This window comes from Mus musculus, chromosome 6 (assembly GCF_000001635.26).
Source record: "Mus musculus strain C57BL/6J chromosome 6, GRCm38.p6 C57BL/6J".
In the NCBI taxonomy this organism is placed as follows: Eukaryota; Metazoa; Chordata; class Mammalia; order Rodentia; family Muridae; genus Mus; species Mus musculus.
The window spans coordinates 112,741,835-112,769,146 of NC_000072.6; the positions used below are offsets into that span (position 1 = coordinate 112,741,835).

The window sequence follows — 27,312 nt, forward strand, 5'->3', positions numbered from 1 at the left end:
AACAACGATAACTTTATCTAACCTAAGAAAGAGAACAATCCTTCCAAAAATAACACCACACACAGCCCACATTCAAACTCCGCCAACTATCCCAGTATGCCTGTCATGGATTTTTGTTTTAAAAATATAAGCACTATCCTGAGTTCCCACAGTTCATTTGCTGGTTGGCAGTTGTTCCTCTTGTTTGTTTGTTTGTCTGAGACACGGTCTCCATGTATCCCTGGATGGCCTGGAACTTGGGACAATCTTCTGCTTCTGCTTCCAAATGCTGAGATCAAAGGCATGTGCCGGCATGCCCAGCTCAATGGCTGCCTCTTGGGTTTTATAAGTATAAAATACACTCCAGTGTTTTTTGAGTGCTGAGTTTGTGTTTGATGATGTAGGTCTCGCTGTCTTGCAGAATTGTCTCATACTGTGCCTTTCATTTTCCTCATGACTTGACTGGAGTTTTTTATTTTGGACCAGAATACAGAGGCACCTAATGACTGCTACTAGGTATGCAGAGCACTGAGTTAAGGTGGTAGATCTTTTTCCCTTTAAACACCATAGAGGTATTCCCTTTTTTTGCTACAAACATGAGACTTGTGAAGTGAGACCAGAATCCTGGCACTGTAAGTCTGCCCACTAGTCCCTGTGGTAAGCATGGCTCACCACATGGGGTCAGTCTCCAGTGATGGGTCTTGCCTTGTAACCCTAGGAACTCATTGATTCTGTTAGCTTGGCCAGTGAGCTCCAGATAGCCACTGGTCTGGGCTCCCCAGTACTGCGGTTACACAAACCTACTGCTATGCCTGGCTTCTACATGAATGCTGGACATCTGAACCGAGGCCCTTCTCTGCTCAGCTCCCTAAACCAGATTTAAAGGTTCTCAGAGAGAAGGCCCATCTTTACCCTTTCCCTACACACCTCAAACACCACCATTTTCTTTAGTCTGACTCGTCTGCTGTGTTTCTACTACAGCAGATGAGCAAACGCATCTATAGTCAGCTCTCTGCATTCACAAGTTGCACATCTGGGATTCAACAAATATGACAAAAATATTTTTGAAAAGGAGATTGCCTCTCCGGACTGGGAGGTGTGTCAGTGAGTGAGGGAGGCCACACTTTACTCACTTGACCTTCTACAGTTCTACATTTAATTACTAGTTATACCTATTTAGTTAGTTATATGCAAATGACAAGGCATACATATGGAGGTCAGAGGTCAACTTGTAGAAGTCAATTCTCTCTATCTTATGGATCCCAGGAATTGAGTCATTAGGCTTAGACAAATGCATTTATCCACTGAGCCATATATCAGCAGCTCCACATTTGACGTCTTTCAGTCTTTTGCTGTGATAAACACTGCCACAGTGGATAGCCTGCATGTGCGCATTTGTATTTGTGGAGGCAGGTCTCAGCTCTGTTCCTGGAAGGGGGCACGCTGGGTCACCGTGGGTGTGGTTTCTCACCTGTAGTCAAAGCCCTCTCATTGGGGCCACACTACTTTGTAGTCCTGGAGAAGCCTGTCTTCCCCAGCTCTGCCCATGGCATATTGCCAGTCTTCTGAGGTTTTCTACCATTTGGATAGGGCATTTCGGAGGAGTGGCTCTCTGCCGTTTAACTGGGGGCTGCTAAGCTGGTCTATTACTGAGAATTTTTCCAGGGGAGGTGAAAGGAAGCAGAGAGTAATCTAACACCTTCCTAGAGGTGTTGAGGGAAGTTTGCGCTAACAGCTGGAACACCTGTGTGTGTCTGCCAAGCAACGAACACATCCGAGTACCCAACCTGGATCTCTTCCCTCTGCCTTCATTGGAAACAGGCATGTGGTACCAGCAGTCTCTTCTAGTCCCAATGTGTTTTAGTGCCAATCAGAAAAAGTCTTCTCGAGTTCTGTACCAGTGCTTGCAGCTTACAGAGCATGAGCCAGAGTATAGCCCACCCACCTGCCTTCCGAGCCGGGCAAGTGTCCAGCCTGAACAGCGGTATGAGGCAGCCCAGACACTCATGCTCCCTAGGCTAACCTCTCAGATGCCCCCACCAAGAAGGTGAGAATGTTTCTCCCCTAAGGAAGAAAAAACACTTTTAAAAATAATTGCTTGATTAACATGTTAACTTTCTGTATACCCATTTATGTGTGTGTACCTACATAGACATAGATATGCACACACACAAATACATATAGCAATCACCATCATCACCATCATGACTATCACCATCACCAACATCATCTTATGCCTGTCTCCCTGAATGAAATCACCATGACATTCCCTGACAATAGTCCAGGCCTTTGGCCTTCTGTAAGACCAGTCTCTCTGGGCTCAGGAACACCAAATCAAAGCGGAAGAGAATGTAGACAACTGGCTTATCTAGAAAGGGGAATGAGAGCTGTTGTTCCAGGTGGCCTGATGGAAAGCTGAGTCCCACTGAGTCCTGGAAGAGGACTGGACTCCCGTGCAGTCCCGTGCCTTCCCAAAGAACAAGGCTGCGGGGAGAGGGAGAGTCATTTTGGACTGAGGAGACAAGGAGAAGGCCTAACTGAAAATATGGAAGAAGAAAATAGAGATCTGTTTGTTTGTTTCTGTTTTTCTCTTTCTTTTTCTGTGGCTGGGATGCGTGGTCAGGAGATTCCCCTGCTATGTGAGGACCCAAGGCTTGACAAGAGCAGAGAAGGCTTTTCACTTCCACCCAAGCAGGTGACCGGAAATGCTGGCCTTAGCTGAGATCTGGGGCAAGGGCGGTGTTGCCCATTGCCATAGGCTTACCAACAGAGGGAGACAATGCAGGAAAAGGTCAGGGGAGGTCCTGCCAGGTTGCTGGTCTTCTTCAAGGACCGGTACCCAGGGAGTCAAGGGCAGGACCCAGGCAGCTCTATGTGAAGGGATGGGTGGAGCCCATGGGAGCAAAGGTTCTAGAACGACATTCTATTCATTTACAGCAAGGAAGGTCAAGGGTACCACAGCATCAGAGAGGGTGAGTTGCAGATCCTGGCCTAGTCTGTAAGTGATGAGGAGAGGTTGGGGCAGTGAGGAACAACACTGGCTTCTCGGCCTCTGCATATGTTGTTCCCTTAGCCTGGATGCTTTCGTTTCCTTTTGCCTTAGCTTAGGTGCTTCCACCCTGGAAATCCTTCCCTGCCTCTTCTCCTCCTCTTTCCTTCATCCATGCAGGCTAAGGGCTCCCATAATAACCAGTGAACTCCATTCTGGCTCAGGCATACTATCTGCTTACTGACCTGGCCTCCCCATTGGTAGGGACAGTTCTGCTCAGATTGTATTTCCAGGCCTGGTCCATGATCTCGTACTGTTTAAGGTTTGTTGCATGTTTGCCGAGTGAAGAAATGACTGGCAGTTTCTGAAAACAGCAGCGCTGGTGTTAAATGTCCTTCACCCTGGAATGTTCTCCAGAGCTGACACTCCCTTGTCCCCTAGAAGGCCACTGGGCACCATAGCCAGCCAGATTTGTTTCCAATACTCAATGCTACCCCAGATTGACTGGGGTACAAAAGAGCTGGACTGTACAGGCTGCAGAATGCTTCCTTCACCCTGAAGCCAGACATGCCCTATGGTAGAACCAAGGGTACAGGAGGCAGAGACTTCACTCCTCCAAGGATGATAACAAATGTGGGAACCGGATGAGTGGAAGTCTAACACACTTTTGCTCAGAGCTCAGCCAATGACATTAAGCCATACACTCCTAAACCAAGAAGGCTCACAGAAAAAGAAAAAGATAAGAAAATGCCTTCTAGCCAAAGCTTGTAATCCTGGGGAAGCTGAAGCAGGAGGATCACAATGAGTTCAAGGCTATACAGTGTGTCTGAAGCAGTTGAGCTACTGAGAAAGGAAAGACAGTGTGTGTTTCACTGCCCATAGGGATGGGATGTGCTGCTGGGACCTGGTTCTGGGATCAGAGTCCTCAGACCTCAGTTAGCATCAGAGCCTCCCAGAGAATAAGGCACTAAGTCAGAGAGCTGGGATGCATGGCGTGTCTTTCCAAAATGGTGTGAAACTGAAAGTGGGAATTCAGTTTGGGCTGCCTGCACCCCATGTCTTCTCCTTGTCCCTGGACTGAGAATGTGAGATGGACAGCAGTGGGCTTGGCTCTACAACTAGGGATCACACTATCCGAATGCTTTTTCCTGGATTTCCAGTTCATAGTTCTACTATGGCAGGAAGCTAAGTACTGTGTGGCAAAGGCAGACATTGAGAAGTGAGCTTCATATGACACAGTTGGTTCTTCCTTTGCTGGGTCCTCCTATGCTTACAAAGCTTCTGAGACCACTGCAAGCATAGGAGCTTTGCACATACATTCATACATACATACATATATGCATACATACATGCATATATACATACACACATATGTGCACACTATGCACACAGTCACATGTGCACATGTACATACATGTATACCCACACAAGTATGAAAAACACACCCAGTATGTGGAAAGTCAGGCATAATAGCTCACACCTGTAACCTCAGCAGTTGGGAAGCAGAGGCAGGAGTATTAGGAAGATTTTAAGGCTACCCAAGACACTATCTCTAAATAAATAACAAAACATAAAAACCTTAAACACTAAAGTGGGTGGAGCCAGGAAGTTTGGGATTTTAGAATTTTGTTGCCTTGGAGCTGAGATCAAGTATCTACTTAAAAGACCATCCGAGTTGCACACACAAGCTGAGGGTGACTTGGCAAGGTGTCAGTTGTGTAGCTGCAGCTTGGCTGTGTGTGTCACATGGAGGTAAATGTGGAACTTCCAAATGCTCAAATGTCTGGGTTTGAGAGTTGGGATTAGGAACATTTAGCCTGTGATGAAAGATAAAGGGAGAAGAGTGGGGAAGTCTAAGATCTGATAGAAAGATCTTGAGGTTTGCTATTTCTGTGGTGTAAACACCCCCAACATAGCTGACTTCCAGCTACCATCAGGATGTCTTGGAATGAAGAGTTAGTAAGAGAGTGAGCAGACATCTCCAGAAAGCTGCTGCAGACCCAGTGCCTCTGTGCACTATTGGCTTTGAGACCTATGTTAACTTTGGCTTCTCCTGCCCACAAGCTTGAGATAGTCAGTCTGCACTCACCTCTCTCAAAGGAATTCTTGATGTCATTGACTTCAACCTGAGACCCTGGAACTCTGAAGATCCCCTGCTGCTGGAGTCCTAAGAAAGAAATAACGATACAAGCCAACGGTAAGCACAAATAACATGAGGCCTTGAGTTCACCCAGCTCCTGGAAATGTTGGAGATTCTCTTCCATGCTTCTCTCTTTTCCCTTCTATCTTTTAGAACAGTTGTTCCTGGTGACAAGCTCCTGGTGACAAACTGGCCTTGACAATGACCTACAGCTGGCACAATTGCTCAGACACATACAGAATCATAAGTCTGTGAATTTGCTCCTGGGCCTGAAGGAAAACGCTATCAACACTATTCCTTTCTTCCCACGTGGGTAACTTCTTCCCTTAAGAAAATGTAAACTTCGGGGTACATCCTGGCCTGGGATTGGGGAGTCAGGGAGTCAGAGAGTTGGAGGCATAGTTAAGGATAGAGTGCTTGGTCTTATGGACACTAGGCCCTGGGTTAGGTCCCCAGCATCAAAAATAAATAAATAAATAAACACAATAAACTGGTTAGCTGGCAGAATTGTTCATACTATAATCCCAGCATTTGCAAGGCTGAAATTGAGGCAAGAGGATTTTGCAGAGGTCAAGGACATCCTGGGCTACAGACTAAGATCCCTTCCCAAGAAAGAAAAAAGAAAGAGCTTGGACTCATTACTAAAGGGCAACCACACTTTCATATATATATAATTTCTATGAGACAATAGCAAAATGGGGTCTCTGGCACCTGGTAGCAATTGGGACCTAACAGCAACTTATACAATTGCAGGAATCAGAGGGTCTGCCTCTCTCAAGAGAAAATTAGAGTAGACCCTGGGCATCTTCCCCTGCCTCACACTTCTTTTGGATAGAACAGTTATTCATGTTACAATTTATTGTTTACCCTGAAAAGTCAGGGTTTAGTGGACATTTGGCGTGAACATTTTACATGCTCGATAAATGCAGTTCAACTCTTTGGTTGTTGGGGGTTTTGTCTGACTTTACCATGCAGGCTAGCCACTAGATGGCCAGCAGCTGACACTAGCAACTGTTAGAACTTATTCATGGGTCATGCATACTGAAGGTATGTACCTGGATAGTTAAGCTATGACACATTGTGCCCGGGCTGACCCTGACCTTACTCTGTAGCCCAGGCCAGCCTCCAGCTCTTGGTGATCCTTCTGCCTCCATCTCCCTGATGCTGAGACAGGCACATATAACCATGAGTGTGGTTTTGTTGATTTCTACTAGCCAAGACTTTTGCCATTCTTCTGGATTATCCTTCGCCCACATGGAATACTGCCCTTTCTCTCACACCAGCTAGCCCCCATCCTCTCCATCCCAGTTGCATGGCTGCCTTCCTCAGGGGTCTTTTCTCACTTTAGTCAAGCAGCCTGCCCCCAAATGTCACTATCTACCTTCCTCTGAATTAGTTTCATGGCAGTGTCACTATGAAAAAAATTATTTTTACAGTCTACTACCCATGAGCTACCCATGAGCTACCCATATTCAGTGACTCAACTAAAGGTGGCTTGGAAATATTCAGGAAAAATGTTGCCTCTGTATTAAACATGTATAGATTATTTTGTATTAGTCCCAAAACAGTATGATTATTTATCTAGCATTTACACAGGGTCCGATGCTATCTGTCTCTAGATGGATGGATATTTATAGGAAGATTACATGGGTTATGTGTAAAAGCCACAGCATTTTACACAAGGGACCTCAGAGTCTATGGATCTGGGGGTCGGCAGTGATCCTCTATGTAATCTCTAGAGGTGCTAAAGGATGACTAAAAGTTCTTTTTCTGCTGTTGATTTCCTTGTTCTTCTGAGTTTGGAAACTGCAGGGTTGCCATGGTGCTTGCCTTCATCACTGCTGAGTTCCCCGCAGCCAAAATGGAGGTTTGTGAGTAAGTTAAACACAAGTTGCCCTCCTGGTAACGTCATGGTTAACCGATTCCTGACACCATTCCCTTCTCGGAGCTTCAGACTCTCAACCTGATTGACTCCGAGTGAGGACAGAGCTGGAATCGGACTTCTGTCCACGCCAGAGCTGTGCCCAGTGACCTGAAACCCTGGGGCCCTCACACAATCTTCCTTCCCTCACCCTGGACACACATACACACCCTGGACACACATACACAAAGAGAGAGAGAGAGAGAGAGAGAGAGAGAGAGAGAGAGAGAGAGAGAGAGAGAGAGAGAGAGAGAGGCAGAGAGACACAGAGACAGAGTGACACAGAGAGAGACAGAGACAGAGGCAGAGATACAGAGAGAGACTCCAAAGACAGTGTTTGGAGTAACAGCCATTCCCTGGAGAATTTTTATTCCCCCAGAAGCAGAGCATGGACTTCCAAGAATCTTCCAAGATGACTGAGAATATTATTTTTTCTTGCAGAACAGCCTGGCACCTGCTCCACAATGAACTGAACCCACTGAATGAGATGGTGCTTACCATATAAATTGATGAATCGAATACAGCTCTCAACTACAAGTGGTATAGCTTGTCCTGAATCCTTAAGGGAAAAAAACACATGTGAGTTTTGTCAGGCATGCCACCAAACCACTGGCAAAAGACGTTGCAAACATGGTGATCAAGTCAAGCCAACAGATTAGTACCACGTGATTAGTAGGAAAACAAGCAAGGAATTGCTAACTCTAGTCTCCAGGGATAGTTACCATACGGCCTTCAGTTAAGTGCGGAAGAAGGCATAGCTAGGATACATTCAAAGAAATGCTCTCTTCTTACCCAGCTGGCAAGGAACTGGGCTCAGCTTGACAGGCACACTGGGGACAGGAGAGACGGAAGCCAGTGTGTGGAGGTACCTGGATTCTGACCTTGAAGCATGACCTGCCTCTCCCAACTCCACTTTGCCCAAATCAGCATCTTTTCCCAGGGCTTGGGGACCAAGAGTCAGGATCAATGCCTTTCCCTATTACTGTGGTATCTAGTGTCAGAACTGAGGACACACTTTGGATGAAGCAGGGCTGGCTCTTACAAGCCCTGTGGGGCTCTAAGAAGGGAAAGTGAATCTTATGATGTCTCAACTTAAATATCCAGGTACATATTTTGCTTACCAGTAAGCATAGTATATGGAGACATTCTAGAAGATGCCAAATCAAAAGAGATGAATTGGATGCAATTTAAAGAGTTGTACCCAGGACACAAAAGGATATTCAATTACACCTTTCTAGATTAGACTATAGTCCCTAGTGGTTGGGCAAGGGTTAATTTTCTTTTGGGGTTCTAAAACCCTGAAAGGGTGACCTTCTTGTTACTTCAGATCACATCATGAGTAGCCTCCCTAGAAGGCTAGTAAGTTGGTGGGCTCTTGGCTCTGCCACACCCCCCACTTGCTGATGCTGCATCTGGGGAGAGGATAGGAGATGGGCCCATCAAACATCTAGGGTCCTACTCTAGATGGCATTGGATCTACTAGTTGCATGGGGCTTTCGGGCCTATCTAGTAAATACCTGGTTCCTGGTTCGAGCATTTCTTCTTCCTCTGATAACAACAACAACAAAAAAGAGAAACAGGCAGCAAAGCAGAAGAAAAAGAAAAGATTATGCAGGAGTAAGATCAGTTAGAGTATGCAGATCCTTCAGAGTCCGTGAATGCCAAAACGCAATGGCAGCCAGCAATGGTCCTGGGGCATTTGCCCACCAGCCTGCCCAAGGGAAGGGCCCTCATTCTTCAGACCTCCTAAGAGTTCTGGAGCAGTCCCCAGCCTTTCAATAGGCTGCCTAGCCTCTTTCTCAGATGCCAGTGATGGAAGGGCCTCTTTCATTCCTTGTCAATCTGTAGGAGATGTGTGTCTACCCCATTCCTGGATCCATGCCCAGTTTCTCAACATGAGGGAGTCACCAATGACAAGAGTCTGCTGACCACATACAAGGTCACCCCATCTGCCTATAGAAGGGATCCTTCATGTCTATTGTAAACTGGTTCCTAGCATTCATCTCTGGAAGCATCATTGTTGGTTAGATATTCTATTTCACAAACTCTCCTTAGATGGGATCCAGGAGGTCGCACCAGATTCCAGACTCCAAACACATCCAATACCTTGATAATCTTCTCTGACTGGAAGCATGGCTCTATTTCCCCTCCCAACCACTTACTGTTGCCCTGGTACTGAGACCCTCTGGGAGCACAGAAGCTTGGAAGGGTGAAGATGAGAGAAAGTCAGTTGGAACACCTTTGTGACCTTGATGGTGGACTGAAGCCTTTGTTCCCACACTGAGAGATCTTGCCTGATTTTTCTGGTCATGTGTGCAGTGACTTGGGGTCTAGGTGGGAGGTAGGCAGAGAGTCTAACCCAAGCTCAGTGAAAAGGACAAGCTAACTAAGAGACGTGAACCTTCCTGGGGCACCATATGTCCAGTCGTGGCATCTCACGACGTGGGATCTGAGTTGCAATGATGTCAGCTAAACCCACATGACTTCTAGAACTCAGCAACAGCCTGGTCCAAAGGGAGTCTCGGGATGGTGTCCTAAAATTAATCTAATTAAGAACAGGCAAGAAAAGAAAGAAGAACAGGCTTACACAGTGCCAGAAGATTCTAGAAACATACATGTATCAGCCCATTCTATGCTTACCCTAAACTCACAGAGTAGATTTATTCTTATTTCATAGAAGTAAGGTGGGGACTCTCCACCAACCCCACAGGTAGACCTTCTGGGCCTAACCATGGACTTATAATAAATAAATGGAGTCCCCTTCAGTCTGAGAGGAATGAAACACAACGTTTTTTGGTTTTTGGTTTTTGGTTTTTTGGTTTGGAGTCAGGAAGACTCCAGGAAGCCCATAAGTCCAACTCCAGAAATCTTCTCTATAATTAACTTGGAGCTTCTCTCGTCATAATCACAGCAACACAGTGGGATTATTCAACCACAAATCTTTTCATAGGCCTGGATTGTCAAAGCTGAGGACTCAGTCTGATATGTGTTCAGACCGGATGAGGAGCTGAATAAAAACTGAAATTCCCCTCTTGGCAGTTGGAAGACTGACTATAGACTCTGCCTCTCTGGACTCTTTGGATCCTTCAGAGTAAACCTATGCCATATGTCACTCTGGTGACTCTGCTCAGAGTTGGTCCATTGCTGAAGTTGTTAGACTTCACTGATTGGAGGTAGCCTAAGAGCAGAGGGAGTATAGAGACGTGCTATTGTGTTCCACAAACCCACCTTTCTTCCCCAGCCAAATGACTTCTTCTTCTTCTTAGAACTCTGACATGCACTCCAACAGAGATGAGTGGTTCCTCTTTGGACGTTTTTCTCAGAGCCAATTGACCAGGGTCGCTATACCATACTTCCTCTTACCACTTCATACCTCCAGTGGTGTCACAAAGCTAAGTTTCAAAGGGAGCGTCTGTATGTGTCTGGGGATGGTAGTAGGAGGGTGTTCATGTGTGTGTGTGTGTTTGTGTGTGTGTGTGTGTGTGTGTGTGTGTGTGTGTGTGTGTTTGTGTGTGTGTGTGCGAGCATGAGTGCATACTTGTGGAGGCCAAAGGTCAACTTCACATGCCATTCTTCAGGCACCAGCCACCTTGATTTTGAGCTAAGCTGGTTGGCCAGGGAGCCACTGATCCCCTAGAGCCAGGATTCCAAGTGTGTGCCTCCATCCCTAGCTTTTTAACATAGGTTGTAGGGATTGAACTCATGTGCTTAGGCTTGCAGGACATGCCTTATAATTACCACATCATCACCTCAGCTCCATGGAGGTTTTAATTCTGGTGGAGCAGGGAATCCATTCTAAGAGGAAGTCTGACACCACCGATGAGGAAGCAGAGGAGAGGGAGAAGGAGGCACAGGCGGGACAGAGGCAGTGAGGAAGCAAAGCACTCTTTAGACACACCCCCACCTGCCATGACCCTCTGGGTGGCTCCCTGTGGGTCACACAGTCCCTGAGGGGGTTCTCATTTGAAGCACTCTGAGGTATTTTGCACTATCCTTGTCCAGGGGAAAGCCCTCTTTCGCTAGCTCTTCTGTTCTGTTCTGTTTTTGTTGTTGTTGTTTTGTTTTGTTTTGTTTTTTCTCCGAGACAGGGTTTCTCTGTATAGCCCTGGCTGTCCTGGAACTCACTTTGTAGACCAGGCTGGCCCTGAACTCAGAAATCCGCCTGTCTCTGCCTCCCGAGTGCTGGGATTAAAGGTGTGCGCCACCACCGCCCGGCCCACTTCTGTTCTGTTTTGAAGACTCAGTGTATAGGCAGAGTCTTTTTCTTTGGCCTAAGATGGTCCTGCCTACTCCATCCATCCCTGAGGCTGAGCCCTTCTCTGTCCTCTAGGTCTGGGCTACACCCTGCCGGAGGAGGGAGGGCAGAGGACAGAAAGCCGGTGCATGGGGCAGCCTCTATAACTCCAAAATCACTAGAGATGCTCACGAGCCTCTGCCCTTCCCCTGGCTGACACAGTCCTCTTTTCTGCAGAAACTGTTCTCATTGGCTGCTGGTGGGTGTAGTGACAATTTTGGAATTTGGGTTTCTTTAAAATCCCAGAAATATTGGTAAGAATGTGTTTGCGTTTTAATCCCAGGTGTGGGGACATGGGGACGCTTTGGACTGTCCACAGTGCTTGACTATGACACTTGGCTTCTGTTCTGGCAGAGGCGTGTTTTTTGTCAGCTGTGGAGAGTTTCTGTGATCGAGTGATGTTTGGAATCTTCAGAGGGTAAATACATGCTAGAGCCCCTACAAGCAGGGCTGCTGGTTAGTGGTTGTTCAAGGGGGGTTGGTTGTGACTTGTTAGTAGTTGTGGTCAAAGAAGAAACTAAAGGAAAGAAATTAGATTCACCGGCTTTCCTAATGTCTCTCCCCCTCTCTATCCCTATTCCTCTCCCATCTAGTGTTAGGGAGATAAATGGTAGAAAAAGAAGAATCCACAAAGTAGCAAAGACCAGCTACAGGTAGGCTTTCAGAAAACTATCTAAGACCTCCCCTCCTCTTTCCCCTAAGGACACATCTCAACACCATCTCTGCCTTGAGTAGTTTGATCCCGGATGGTTTGATACTGATTGATAAACAAAAACAGAAAAAGTCAACTCGGTTAGCTGAGACATTTTTAACTTCCCTAAGCTCTGGATCGAGGGTTAACCTGGCATTTACAAGGGCTACCTCAACTCTATTCCCATCTTTCAAACCAACCACTAAGAAGCCAAATTAAGTGGAAACACCTTTTCTTATGAAAAATTGCATGGCTTCCTGTGCTGGTAGCTACTTAGCTAACAAACTGTAGTTGCCTTGTCTGGAACCCCTCAGGGGCTAGCTTTGTGCTGTTTTTGATTAGTCCTAGTTCAGGAAGAAGGGGATGAAGCTGAATAGTGGAGTTTCCTCCATTGCCCTTCAGGTGTCAGGACTGCAGCTCGTGGAGCAATGAGGCCAGCTGGCTAGGACCACTGACCTGAGACTCCATCTCTTTGGTGCATGACTGATCAGACCCCTCCCCATATGGCTGAGAGAGATGACTGCCCACTTAGGGTCCGCTAGTCAGAAGCAGAACGCTCTGATGAAACTAAGCCTCACAGAAGCTAAGAATGAACTGCAATGAGAAGCTGCATGGGGCCTGGCGAAGGGGTTGCCAGGGCTGTTAGCTGGAAGGGACAGGGGAAAGAGAGGCTGCCATTACTTTGGACTCATTCGCGGACTCCACGGCTCCCCAGCAAGTACCTTAATGAACGCTTCCATACTGCCGTTAAAGAGTTTATGGCTATACACTGAAAGAGGCCTAGGTCTCCTCATTTTCTGTGGTTTAGGGGGAAGACAGGGGGGCCTAGGGGAAAACGGAACAAAAGAAATCAAGAAGGCAACCAACATAAACGTACCGCTGGGAGAGACGCTCTTCAAACCCACAACTGGAAGAGAACACAAAATGCAGAGGGAGCCCCTGGCCCCCAACACATTCGTTCCCCATGTTCCATCTGAAGGCCTCTGGATGGTTTAGGTCTTAGTTTACCTACAATGCCAAGCAGGAGCAACTCTCACAAAACACAAATGCATTCTACTTTAAGGGGTATGGGGTGTATCCAAGAAGCCCCTGCAATGCCAACCAGAGGCTGGCATCCTGCAGACCAGATGGAGGGGAGGAGGGGAGAAAGGTGTCATCTGTAGCCCAAGAAAGCAAGAGACTTTCAAGCATCATCAAAAGGGTTAATTTTTCATAATATCGGCTTAAATCTGTCACCAAGGCCCAACTCCCAGTGTACCAAGGGCACTCTCTTCCTGATGCCTCTTGGCATTTCAAAGGCATATGACTCATCTTTGTTGCATGGATCTGAGAGCTAGACAGATAGATGTCAGGATGCAAGCTGCTCCTTCTTTAGGATCCGTAGGTGGCCTGGGATGTTATCCCACTCATCGGTCAAGAACATTTTGGATCAGAGCGCTGTCAAACCCATTACCACACTTAACCCGGTGTCTTCCTATTACACGTGGCTCTATTCTACAGAAACTAAGGCTCAGAGAAAAAGAGCAGTGAGTCAGACCCACCCACCTCTACCCACTTCCCCTCCAAGGAAGTGAGTTTGTTTGTTTATTAATTTGTTTGTTTGTCTTTTACGTTTCAAGTCATGGGCATAGTGCCAGGACATCATGCCATTTCTAGCTGCAGACGTGTCTGCCCCATCAGTCCATGGCAGGAGTCAGGTTGAAAGTGTCTTGCTTTGCTTTCGGATCTCCATTCCCTGGGTTCTGCTGTCAGCCACAGGGAGGGGAGTCCTGATACCACAGTCCACCAGGAGCAATGAAATGGCCACAGACACCAGACCCGTGTCCACAATTGCTCGCCATGCATGGGCCTGGACTGGCTTCTTTGCTCATTTCCTTACACAAACTGGCCCGACTCAACACTGGGGACCTTCAGGGAAAGGGATTTTAGAAAGTTTGGAGGAAGCACCCTTCCCAAATGAGGCAGCTTACTTTCAAATGGTTTGGCTCAAGCTATGGGAACAATGAGTGTATATTCAGCCAGGCAGATAACGGGCATATATGAGAAGCAAAGACTTGCCCCTTCTCCAAGTCTTGATTGACTTCTGTGTATTGGCAAGAATCTTCTGTTTGTTTCTGAGACAGGATCTCATAAAGTCCAGGGTGGCCTCAAGCTTGCTATGTAGCCGAGTATGACGTCATACTCCTGATCCTCCTGCCTCCATCCTTTCAGTGCTGGGATTATAGGCATGCACCTTTGCACTGGGTTTAATGTGGTGTTAGCAACTGAACTCATGGCCTCGTGCATGCTAAGCAAGCATTCTACCAACTAAAGTATATCCTCAGCCCACACAGGCAAGAATTATATGGACTGTGGAACCAACCAACACGAAGGAGGCTTGCCCTGCCTCTCTCCCTTGGGCTTCCTGTGCCCATGTCCTTCAGCAGCCCAGCCATACAGGACACTCTAGCCAAGTCCTCCAGAATGTTTCTAAGTGTTGAGCAAAGGCTGCTAGCTCCAGGACATGCATGGGCAAACGGGCAAAGTCCAAACAGCATGCCACCCAATCAAGGGCACCAAAAGAACAGCACAATCCAAACTCTGAGGAGAAACAGCTGGCAGGATTATCTCCAGCCCATCTCGGACGGATGTGAATTTGGTTAGCTAAGTCCATGTCATTTCCTTTTTGTAAAAAAATACTACATCTTTTTTGAGAATGTGTGAAAACAGGGAGGGGGAATCTCATATAGTGGCTCTCTGCTTTTGAATTTTCAAATGTAAAAGCCAAGAGAAAAAAAAAATATGACACAAAGCCACAGGATCCAAATTTAGGGATGAAGAATAAGGAGGATGGCAATGCCACCATTTTTGTTTTCCTAGTACTGTGGGCTCTGGAGACACTTCTCCCACATTGCATGATTAACCCCCTCGCAAGTCTGGGAGGCCAAGGAGCCCACAGGAAATTAAGAAATTTGCCAGTGGCTACGCAGATGGGATCTATCAAGAGCCGGGAGTGGAGTGGAATGCAGTTCTTCCTACTGGAAGCTCCATCACAGGTATGAAGTAGAGAGAGGGATCTTGCTAACTGTCTATCCATCTCTCGAGGCCGGCAAGAATGGGGATCTTGGCACAGGCACTGAAAAGGCAGAGTCGAAAGCTCTAGGAGCAGGATATGCTTCCCCAGGTTTTTCCTGCCAAGTCCAGAGTATAAAAGAAAATGAAGGCCTCTTTCCCCACCCCATGGTGCACTGGGGAGTGGCTGGAATCTCTGACAAGGAAACGTAGCTATCCCAACTTTGAATGACACCAAATCTGTATCAACTTACTGGAATGCTGGGTGGGGCACAAAGTGGGGAGCAGGGGGGCAGCTCAGCCAAGGAAAGTGGGGCAGCCTAAGCCTTCCATCTCTTCTGCTGCTCAGTTGCAGAGCAAAAACAAAACAAAACAAAACAAAAAAAGGAAAGAGAGAGAGAAGGGAAAACAGGAGCAAGCCACAGAGAGGAGAGAAGGATACCAGAGACAATGGCAATGGCCCCTCTCTGCCTTTCAGCTGGGATGAAAATTAGCATATGCTGGCAACACAGGCGTGGCCTCAGAATTAGTCTGCGACAAAAAGCGAGAGATTAAGAATTCCCCCAAACAACCCAACAGATGTGGGTGTCAGTATCCAAAATGGTGTCAACACTGATGTTCAAGGGCTTGTGGATTCTTGGAAGCTGACTGAAGTTGGATATAAACTGAGCTGCATCTGATAGGTCGTGACATCTCCCTTCACATAAGGACTCGGGCCTCTTGTCAACCTGCTTAAGGAAGCTGATCTCCTTTCAAATCATAATGATCAAGAACTGGTGTTTGCATCTCACTTTGCCGTTTTTAATCAATTCTTCAAAGTCCATTAGCACATCTGGTCTGCCTATAGGAACTGCTGAACAGCTTTGAGAACAGCGGGGCTACGGTGAATTGAGGCCGTTCACAAATCTGGCTTTAAGTGTGAGAAAGAGGCCAACTAGACAAGGGCAAGAGCAAGTTGGCTGAGGGAACCTGCACGGACGAGGGTCCCAGATGCCTCTGACTGTGAGAATCTACTGTCGACACAGCCGAGGTGCAGAGACAGATCATCCGGGGCCTCTGGGACTCATTTTAAAACCACTTTCAGGTTGACAGTGAGGTCCACAAGCTCAATAATGAGCCAGAAAATATCTGGCTAGGTCTGAAATTTGGGACAGGATGCCTAAGTGGGAGGTCTAGTCATCCAAACTTCGACTTCCCAATCCCTAGGCCAAAGCAATTGTAGAAGACAGTATTTCAGACGGTTTAAAAAAATATGTATATATAGGGGTTTGGGTTTTTTTGGTTTTTTTTTTTCTTTTTTTGAGATAGGGTTTTTCTGTTTAGCCCTGACTTTTCTAGAACTCTCAAATCTGTCTGTCTGTCTGTCTGTCTGTCTGTCTGTCTGTCTGTCTCTATCTATCTATCTATCTATCTATCTATCTATCTATCTATCTATCTATCTATCTATCTATCTATCTATCTATTTCCTGGGCTTTCTTGGGGCTGGGGGAGCCTAAGACCTGGCCAAGGGATATATTATGGCTCTTCTCCACCCCGACCCCATAGTCTGCTGGAGCAATGTCCTGCCTGCATCTTACAGATTAGGAGGCAGGAAGACACGGCCCAATTCATCCCACTTTGGTATAAAGTTCTCTGAGTTTTATAGCAATACTCTCTTACCAGAAAAAAATAAAAAGAGTAACAAATTTGGGTTTTTCAAATGTGACCTGAGCAACTGCTGTTCCACACGTGGGACGGTCCTTGCCTGTGAATCATCTCATTGTTTCCAAACTGCCTGGGCCAGATGAACATCTGGATTCCTGGAAAGCTCTAAATCTCCAGGTCCAACATATTTAAATCCCACAGCTTCCCAAGCCTTTGCCACGCCCACTTGCTTCCCCAGGAGCAGGGAAGAGTTCAAGGGTCATCTTTGCTGTTGCCAAGTAGGACAGCTTTTCAGGATTCTGAGCCATTGGAAAGGACTGGTTTGGAAGTAGAGTGTCACTGGGTCACTGAGCCCCTTGCCCCATCTCAAAACGAGGTTAAAAAAAAAAAGTAGCTACCAACTGCCACACACGATAGAGGGCGGATCTCTGGGCCAAATGCTAGATTCCTGTTGAAAATCCAGACACCAGGGCAGCACTGGCTGCTTAGGCATCTAATGCCTGTGAAAGGCTGAAGACTGCTGAGTGGAAGTGGTCACTGGCTCTGGTGTGCTCAGGGGAAGCACAAAGGAAGATGCGGAAGGAGCCAGGAGGAAGCCTGGGTTCCCTATCTTACTGGCCTAGTCAGTGCATCCAAGTTCCCACTAAACTTCAAGCCAAAGTATGATGGGCAGTACAGGGGTTTAGGGTGGGAGGTAATCTGGGTACACGTCCGTGTGTAAGCAGCATGCGCGTGGTCATCTGGGCATAGCATCAGCCAACCCCAAAGCCTTAGCAACTGAGGACCCAGCCTGGACCTGCAGCGCCTAACGAGCAGTGTGGGCAGTGGCCATGTAACATCCAAAAGAAGAAAACAGCAGCTCTGCAGCCTAAAGCCTCTGCTAGCACCTTTAGCCACCCTGAAATCAACTCTCTTCCACTGCCCCTCAGCAGCTATGAAAGTTCCCTGTGGCCAGCCTACAGGAGCGTGCATGGTTTTGCCAGTCTAAAGCAAGCAATACAGCCTCAGGAGCCACTGCCCCCTCTCCCATCACCCCGGTGGCCCCAAAGGTGAGGACTATCCAGTGTCCCTGGCTCCCAGCAGGCTGTCTTCACCCTATACCTCCACCCTCCCACCCTCCCACCCTCCCACCCTCCCACCCTCCCACCTCATCCCCTCAGTCTTCAGGCAGCCATTACAAAGGACACAGATTCCCCGGCTCTCACCTGGTCGTGCCGCACTCTGCTCTCTCCCCTGGGGAAAGAAAACAAAATTGCATGTTGATATTTCCTTGGCTTTGGTCATTGTTTTAAGCTGAGAACTTTCTTTCCCTTAAAACAACAATAGACAGATCTCATGTATGCATCTACAGTCATTCTTTAATCCTGCCCCCATGTCCTAGGCAACTGCTACTCTTTCTGTCTCTGCAGGTTTGATAGGCATTTCCTAGAAAGAGAATCCCTCTCCTTGTGGTTTCTCTCCTGAAGCTGTCTTCTTTAGCTTACGGTAATTTGTCTGAGGTTTATCCATACAGCATGATTCAGTAGGTCATTTTATTTATTTGTTTGTTTGTTTATATGTATGTATGTATGTATGTATGTATTTATTTATTTATTTATTTATTTATTTATTTATTGGTTTTTCGAGACAGGGTTTCTCTGTATAGTCCTGGCTGTCCTGGAACTCACTTTGTAGACCAGGTTGGCCTCAAACTCAGAAATCCACCTGCTTCTGAGGTCATTTATTTTTATGGCTGAGTAATATTTCGCTGTGTGACCAGACTACAGTTTCCTTGCCTACTTGTCAATAACAACCTGTTGTGTTACAGTTTCCTCCCAGCTTGAAACATTCCACCCCACAAGAAAGCTCCTTAGGCAGGAAGATGAACAGCTCCAAATAGCTTCAGGGAGACCCTGAAACTAAACAGATTCACTAGGGCCCTCCTTGCCAGAGTAAACAAAAGCTGAGTCCCTCTTAGATTGGGAACCAAGCTGCAAAGAAGACTTGAGAAAAGACCAGCCTGGAAGAGGCAGAAACTGGCAGGGAGGCACTTGGAAAAGACACTCCAACCCATTGAGCTGCCTGCAGGCTGTGCAGTACACTCTAGGTTCCCAGCTTTGTGAGCTGTCACTGGAGCTGGCATTGGCCTTGGTGATACAGTTGTCTTTGAGCCATTTCTGTTCCTATAAGTAATCCTTCACCCATATTCCTGTAAGGAACCCCAATAAAATTCATCATTTCGCCAAGTTGGACTTTGGTCCTAGCTGTACTTTGTTCTGCTGGGGTTTCCCTATATGGGATGAGTCACACAACACTGCCCTCCAAGAACTTCATTCTTTGTTCCCCAAAATGCTCTTCCCCTGTCCTTAAACTACTCGTGCCCAAGTCTTCAACATTTCCGTAAGTGGACATCACTTAGCCACTTCGGTTGGAAGTCAGAGAAAGGCTCTTCAAAGCTCTCTTTCCTTCTTAACCTCAATGGCCCATTTCACTCTATTTCAACACCACCATCTTGGCCCAGGTTCCTACCATCTCTTGCTTTCTAAGTGCACCTCCTAGTTCAATACAATATATTCCCAATTCAGCAGTGAAAGAACGAGTTTTAGCCAGAGCAAGTTTCATCTTCCTCTTGCTTTCTAGGGTCCCTGTCTCTGTATTCATTAGCTATTCAAGGTTCCAGGGGACTCTGCAAACTGTTACATGTACAAAGACTCCTTCGTCCTCCGGCCATGATGCTCTGTCATAGATTTCTCTTCTAGGGCTCCATGTTGGTCTTTGTTTGCTGGGCTTGTCTTGCCCATGACATTTGCAGAGCTGCCTCTCACTAGCCTTTTGCATCCCAGCTGAAAAGCAGGATGCAGAGTAGAGTTTCCTCCACCTGGAGTAGACAAGGGTCTCCTTAGAGCTCCTCTGTTTCTCTTCTTTCTATATTCGCTTATCACGGCCCACGGCCTTCACCTTGGAGATACAGCTCTAGACTAGAATCTGACTAATGTTCATATGAGGGTTTGTTTTGTGTTGCTTGTTTTATTGTTGTTGTTGTTGTTGTTGGGGGAGTGTCTCACCTCAAACTCATTATGCAAAGTAGGACGACTTTGAACTTTGGATCCTGCTGCCTCCACCTGCCATTGACTAGGTTTTCATGCCACTCTGGGGCTAGAACCCAGGGTTTATGCATGGTAGGCAAGTACTCTACCAGCTGAGCTAAATCCCCAGCCCCTAAGGTTTTGTTTCCTTGTTTGTTTTTAAGAAAGAACAGAAGCATTCTCCCCTAAGGAATGCAAGGTAGTGTGGGGCTAGAAAGAAAGAAATGAAGGGGGAAGATGGTAACCTGAGATCTGAGAATAGAACATGGAACATACAGACATATATTGTTCCTCAGCCCCTGACCAAAGGCCTGGCAGGTGACAGGGTGTACTGCAGAAGTTTGAACTGAAGCCAAAGATCCAGCCAGGGCAGGGGAGAAGTCAGGTAGAGCAGGCAAATGTATTCTGTTTAATCTGCTTGTGTGTCTGGGGTCTGCTGCATAGACTCATGAGACTCCGGTTAAATCATCATGCAGTGACTTGGGAGAACCCACAGCATCCCATGAAAAGGCTTCACGATGGCCTGAGATTGTTCTGGGTAAGGATGGCCAGCCATAACACATACCCTTTTCCTCAGGGCTGCATCCAACTGCTACCCTTAGCACAGAGTAAGGCAATTCCTGCTCCTTCTTTTGGTTTCCAAATGGCCCACTCTTCCGTGGGCTTGCTATGGGCTCCTCACAGTGTCACACACTATTTCCTCTGTCCTGACCCCTCTTGCCCATCTTTTCACACAGCTGGAACCTTCTCAGGTACAAGGTAGATTGTGAATATGAACTTCTAGGGTCAGAGTGAAGCTGCAATACACGTCTAGAGATGACCTCATGAGGTCATGATGGTATAGCACATTCCCATGGTGGTCACAATGGTGTAAACACACCTACTACACTGTCCTTATAAAATTAGAGCACACTAAACTTTGTACACTTAACACTTGATACTGATAAGTGATATCTACTGTTTATGCTACTTTAGAAAACATCTTTTCTTCTCCTAAAAACATGAGTTTGCTGTAACACAGCATGGTGTGTTATACCGAAAGCACCCTCAGCTTGTGTTTCAGTCATTCTTGATTATGTCATTTTCTCTTGTGTTTGCATTAATCTCTTAATGTGATCTCACACATGCATCATATGCCCTGTGGGAATAGTCAGCCTTGGGTTTGTGTCAGAACTGCTTGTGATATTAATATGGTGATAGAGTTGCCTAACCTATTTCTCAGAGGATCTCCTCATTGTTACATAATGCTTGTATGCAGCTGGTTGACTGAGGTAGTTAGCTGTGCCCTGTGAGGATGGAACCCCATCTGTCCGTGTGTCGTGGCATAGCCCTGTCAGTCTGTGCTTTTGGATATATGGAAGACAGCTGTGTGAAGCAAGAAGGTAGGAAGCAAAGGTTTAGGTCATGGCCTTGAATGACCTAAAACAGTCAAGGTGGACCCTCCTCTGGGACCCTTCAGCTTTCTGTCTGCATCCTTGCTCTCTGGAAACCCACGGGCAACCTATTTAGAGATATGAATTATCATTTCTAACAAATATCAGCCAAGTTTCTTTTTAAAGCATTGTCTTTACAATCAGAGATCATTGGGGTTTTAGAAACATATTATAAAATATAGTTGGTACCTGAGTCCAGGGGACTGTTTAGTTTTATGATAGGCTGTTAGGCTTGGGTCTGACTAAGCTATGTTCCATCTCTGTTACAGACAATAAACTACTAACACTTAAGACCTTCAGCAAAGTAGAAATGTGCTAGCATCCCAGGTAGAAACACAGGTAGGAACTTACAGAAGACCCATGCCCAGAGTGACAGGGAGGTCACAGGTAAAAGATTCAGAGACAACAACAAACCAAATTCTCTGGGCAATAAAATGACACTACCACACAAGACAGTGTGGACTGTGAGTGTGTGCTCTCAAGAACAGCAATGCCAGCCTGATGAGTACTTAGCCGCCTTTGAAACATTCACTAGTTGGCCAGGCATGGTGGCGCTCACCTTTAATCCCAGGACTTGGGAGGCAGAGGCAGGGGGATCTCTGAGAGTTCAAGGCCAGCTTGGTCTACAGATTGAGTTCCAGGACAGTCAGGGCTACACAGAGAAACCCTGTCTTAGGGGAACAAAAATTTGCTTGTAAATGAAAATGACCTGGAAGGACATTTTCTTCTAACTGGCAGGTTCCTTGAGTCACACTGTCAAAGGGGTGCTTAGGAGAAATGGAGACATATGACATCATGAAACAAACAAACAAACAAACAAACATCCCTGAAATAACAACAACAAACCCAGCGTGAATACTTTTGAATATTTCTGAGGACCATATTTCTCATTTTTTAAAGATTTATTTATTCATTTCATATATATAAGTACACTATGGCTGTCTTCAGACACACCAGAAGAGGGCATCAGATTCCATTACAGATGGTTGAGAGCCACCATGTAAGTGCTGGGAATTGGACTCAGGACCTCTGGGAGAGCAGTCAGTGCTCATAACCTCTGAGACATCTCTCCAGCTCATCTCTTTTTTTTAAATGTTTTCATTTCATCTCTAGCAACATGAAATAGCTCTGATGGCAGGTGTAGACCAGTGATGAGGCCTAACCACACCCTAACCCTGCCTGTACTTAGGTATCGATCCAAACTGCTCAGGTGGAGCTGAGGTGACTTGGAGATTACATTTTAGAATAGGCCTGGCAGAGTGGTGCACACCTTTAATGCCAGCACTGGGGAGGCAGAGGCAGGTGGATCTCTGTGAGTTTAAGTCCAGCCTGGTCTACAGAGCAAGCTCCAGGCCAGACAAAGCTTCATAGTGAGATCCTGTCTCAAAAAAAATAATAATTTATAAGAGTGGATTTGATAAGGCTCTGAGCTCTGTCTGTCTGCTCAGCTCAAATTCTGGTTGCCTTACTCAGTGCCCTAAGAACCCACAACATGCCTTTATTAGATCATAGCTATGCAATATGAACAGCATCTTGGTGTAAACTTAGTTTGTCTTTTTCTTTTTCAGTTATTCAGTGCTTTATTAACTTTGTATTAGTATATCAAAGAAAGACATGGTGGCAGCACAGGCTTGGAGAGCTCTGGGGAGCCAGGGGCAGAAGGATTACAAATGCATGGCTATCCTTGAATTCAAGGTTATATATCAAGTTTGAGGCCAGTCTGGGATGTATAAGATCCTGTCTCAAAAAAAAATTATTAATAGCACTAATTGTGACATACCATAGTAATATAAGATGTTAATAAAGGGGAATTGAGGGTTGACCCTATGAGAATGATACCATTTTTTTCAATTTCTATGTAAATTAAAACCCATTCTAAATAAAATATTCATTTATACAAAGAAAACTTTCGTAGAAATGACCAGTCTACTACGATCTGTCCCTAATGTCAAAGGAAGCACATTGGGCTTTTCTGTAGGTGACTTGCTAAAAATCACACCATGGGGCTTCTAGGTGGTTCTTAGCTGTTCCTCCATTCGGAAGCATCATTTTCTCAGAGTTATTCTTGCCAACCAGCTCAAAACTCGGAAAGGAGACTCCAGAGGTCACATCTCATTGGTAACATGCACAAGAAACTTTTTCTAAATACTGCCATTTCATTTTTAGACTCATTTAATCATAGGGAGAAAGTAAAGTCAAGGTCCCAGGTTCAGGGGAGCTGGGGACTTCCCAATAGCGGAATAGCTTCTATTATAAAGAAACAGTTGTCTGAGTCCAGACATGTCAGGGACAACTTCTCCATCTTGCTGCCAGGGTCAAACTAAGTTTATGTTCCCAGGCCTAGGAACCAACTCCTATCCTGATTGATGGACACTCCCTTGCTCAATACCTTATGTCAAAATATGATTAGATGATACTACAGCCCACTCTACTACTCCTTGCTTCATGGTGTCATACTTTAAATATGCTGTCCAATGTTTCTTCAGGGTTGTAGTTCAGCTCCTGAGTCTGTTCTGTTGCCCTGATCCATCAGTAGCTGCTTGATTACAATAAATTTTTGTCATCTGCATTGACCTGGATTTGTTGGTTGGATTTAAGTGGACCCCATGACAATCTCAGTGTGAGACACAGTTGATAAAACCTGGAAGACCAAATGGACTAGGAGCCATGCCAGCCAAACATTATGATCACATGAAGGCCATGCAGACAAGGATAGAAATGGGTTAGCACTCAGAGGGGAGCAGGGAACAGAAACCTTTCTATCCCACAGACCAAGGATCCAACCAGGACCTTGGATTTTTTTTTAAAAAGTACTTGGGCTTCTAAGCCTAGGAAATCTTAATTTCAAAACACTAGTAGTCACCAAGTCACTCACACTGACTTGACCTTCTCAACACTGGTCCAATCCTTAGAGGTCAGGAGGGGAGGAACTTAACAGATGAAGGCAAAGCTCACTGCAGCTAACTCCTCCACACTTGAAATTTTAGCACTTTGCAAGCCTGAGGCAGGAGGTTTATAAAGTTAAAATCATGCTGGTCTATATAGTCAGAACCTAGAAAAACAAAGAGAAGGTAGAGTGGGGAGTGAGGTTGTATGTGTGTGTGTGTGTGTGTGTGTGTGTGTGAGAGAGAGAGAGAGAGAGAGAGAGAGAGAGAGAGAGAGAGAGAAGAGAATCAGATCAGAGATTTCTATTGGCAGAGAACGGAGAGACTGACTAAAAAGGGATGCGTGGACATTCTTGAGGTTAATAGAAATGTTTTATACCCTATGCTGGGTAACGTTTCTACATGGAGACTTGAAGACAGCAGGACTAAGCTTGAAGTTTTAAGCTTTCCCAACATAGCTGGAGCACACTAAAGGAGCGTAGGATTTTGGATGGGGTCAAAGAAACAGACCCAGGACCTCCCTGTGTTTTTGGAATAGCTGGGAATACTCCAATACCATTGGAAGCTTGGTTGCTTCAGACCTAATTTTCTGGCCTCTTAACGACTAAACCATACCATGTATTTATTTTTCTTCTCTGGATCTAGAACCTTGGTGAGGCTCTCCAACACTTTTCCTGACGTGCTGAGAAACACTTGTCCCTGTGTCCTTGGAGTCCCACCTCCTACTTATGGGGACCCATCCACCCCTTGGCCTTGCCCTTTCTTACAGCCACACAGGACTCATCCCAGCCCCTGTACCAAGGCAGTTTTTCCAACCTGTCTAGTGAAGGCACAAGAGTCCAGCATCAGGTCTTTCCCTGTCCGGTGCTGAATGAGCTGAGGTGGCTCAGCAGCTCCAGGCCATATAGTAGTCCCTCTTGGGCTCTCCAGCATCAACTCACCTTCACCCAGGGTCTGCTTGAGTAAGTCATGCTTGGCTTGCAGCTTGGTGATGAGGTTACTGCCATTCACATATTCTTTAAATTTCTGTAAGACACATGGGCATAAGGAAGGTTAAGGTCACATAGTCAAGTGATGACAGGGTCTTCATGTCATCTTCCTGACAGGGAAACCAAAGAGAGATCAGGCTACCCAGGGACCTGGTATGGGGACAGGTAGGCCTCTGCACCTGTTTGAAGCTCTTCCAAGTGGCTAATTCTTAGGGATCCTCAGGTCTTGTAAGTTGGATTGTGTACGCAAGAGGCAGGAGACTATGGCAGTGGTGGTGGCCAATTCTACAGTGAGGACTGTGGGCAGCACAAGGTGAAAGGCTCCTCTGGTCACCAAAGCTCCACTATGCATCCAGTATCAGAGCAACAAGGAAGAGAGCAGAGGTCCTGCAGCTGAGGCCAAGGGCTAGCAGAGCAGAGCCAAAGACAAGCCTTTCTTCCACATGAGGAAGGCCTGTGTAGGCCACTGGAAACCTTCTAATGGGACTTCTCCCATCACTATACTGGGGGGAATAGTTTTCTGGTCGGATGAGCTAAGGATGAGTGTACACAAAATGCTTTTCCCCAAGCATCACAGAATGGCAAGAGGGGGACCAGGAAAGAGTTCTGGCTACCTCCTAGGTCACTGTCCTTGTCAAATTTGGTGTGCTATGGAACAGTGACAAGGGATGGAGAGCCATCCAGAAAAGCAACACAGCTGATATCTCTCTCTCTCTCTCTCTCTCTCTCTCTCTCTCTCTCTCTCTCTCACACACACACACACACACACACACACACACACACACACCACTTGCCTGGGCCTCAACCACATCTCCATAGAGGTATCAGCTTCTCTTGCTCCACCCCTATCCAACAGCGCCAGAATACTGCCCAGTCACTGAACCACAGAGTAAGCGCAATGCCAGTAGGTCAGACAGGACGGATGCTGGTGGTGAATGTGAAGCAGGAGTGATGGCGCTGAGGTGGTAGAGTGTTTGCCCAGCTTAACTACACAGAAACTGGGAATAGTGGCACTTGCCTATGATCCCAGCACCCCTAAGTGCAAAGAGAATCAAAGCTATTCTCAGCTACACATGAGGCCAGCCTGTGCTAAGAAAGATCTTGTCTGAAAAATAATGAAAGCAGAATCTCTAGCTTGAGGTCCAGGACTGTAGTCACAACAGTGCAAGAGGACATGGAGTCAGAATATGAAAAAGGCAGAATGTCTGGCCTGTTGCATTTGCTGATGGCACTCTGAGAATCAAGTCACAGAGACAGAGGTGAGTGGCTGATACATCAGCTAATGTCTCACACAGAAACCTACTTTCCCAACCAGGGTACCCCAACATGGCAGAGAGAAGCCAGCAAGAAGCAAGTCAGAAACAGCCTGCTTTAAAAAATAATGGGGAAGTCTAATATCACTGCCACATTGCCATTCACCCTGGGGGATTTCTCAGATGAGTGGGAGGCTATCATGCCTTCTCTCTTTCTCCAAGGACCTACGTAACTCTAAGGATCTGGCCTTTTATTCATTAAAAGTCATTGCCATGTGATTCCACTGAGTGCCACACACACATACACACATGCACACATACACATGCACACATACATACACAGAATCATGCCTCTCCATGACCTTGGAGGGCTGGTAGAGAAAGCATGATCATATTTGTTCTAAGGAATCAGAAGCACAGAGTTGGGCTCCTCGCTGTGCAGCCTGGAGTAGAGGCCTGTCTATTTCCAGACACCCTCCCCTCTCCCCACCATTATCTCTTGGAGGTAAGCTGAGAGTAGACTTAGGGTGAATCAACAGATATGTAGCAGAGGACCAGCACCCTCCTCACCAGGTCAACATGAAAATTTCTGCTTTCCGATACCTCAATTCTAACCCTTCATTTCTCACGGGGGAGGAATCACAGGGCCTTCAAACTTCCACATTTCAGAGCTCTGCTGAGGAGGATAGGACATGAAGCACTTGAATTTCAAGCAAGTGCCCTGGCCCTGGGTAATTCACACCTTCGCTAAGGGTTGACTTACAGGTTGGCCATGTAGGCTTAGAACAAACAGTACCTCTGATGTTATCACGTCTAAGAATTCATAAAAACCAGAGGTGAGGTGCACACATAAAAGGTGGATGGCACCTGAGTTGTCTATCAGCCTCCATACACATGTGCATACATGTATACACACACATATCAGTATGCATACATATTAATATATATAAGCATAAAGAAAAAAATATAATGTCTTTC

General features: G+C 46.3%; 1 protein-coding gene across 6 annotated transcripts in view; it reads right to left on the reverse strand.

Annotated features, from left to right (window-relative positions):
- Positions 1-27,312, reverse strand: part of Srgap3 (SLIT-ROBO Rho GTPase activating protein 3) — a 229,535-nt gene that overhangs the window by 23,864 nt on the left and 178,359 nt on the right. For 2 of the 6 annotated variants that reach the window (XM_006506146.2, XM_006506144.2), the window contains exons 10-15: positions 25,034-25,118; positions 17,915-17,942; positions 15,320-15,406; positions 8,547-8,577; positions 7,528-7,588; positions 5,058-5,135 (exon numbers count right to left, since the gene is read on the reverse strand). In XM_006506146.2, the coding sequence (XP_006506209.1) occupies positions 5,058-5,135; positions 7,528-7,588; positions 8,547-8,577; positions 15,320-15,406; positions 17,915-17,942; positions 25,034-25,118 (370 nt within the window). The other 4 variants (XM_030255398.1, NM_080448.4, XM_006506145.2 and 1 more) reach the window with 3 other exon arrangements.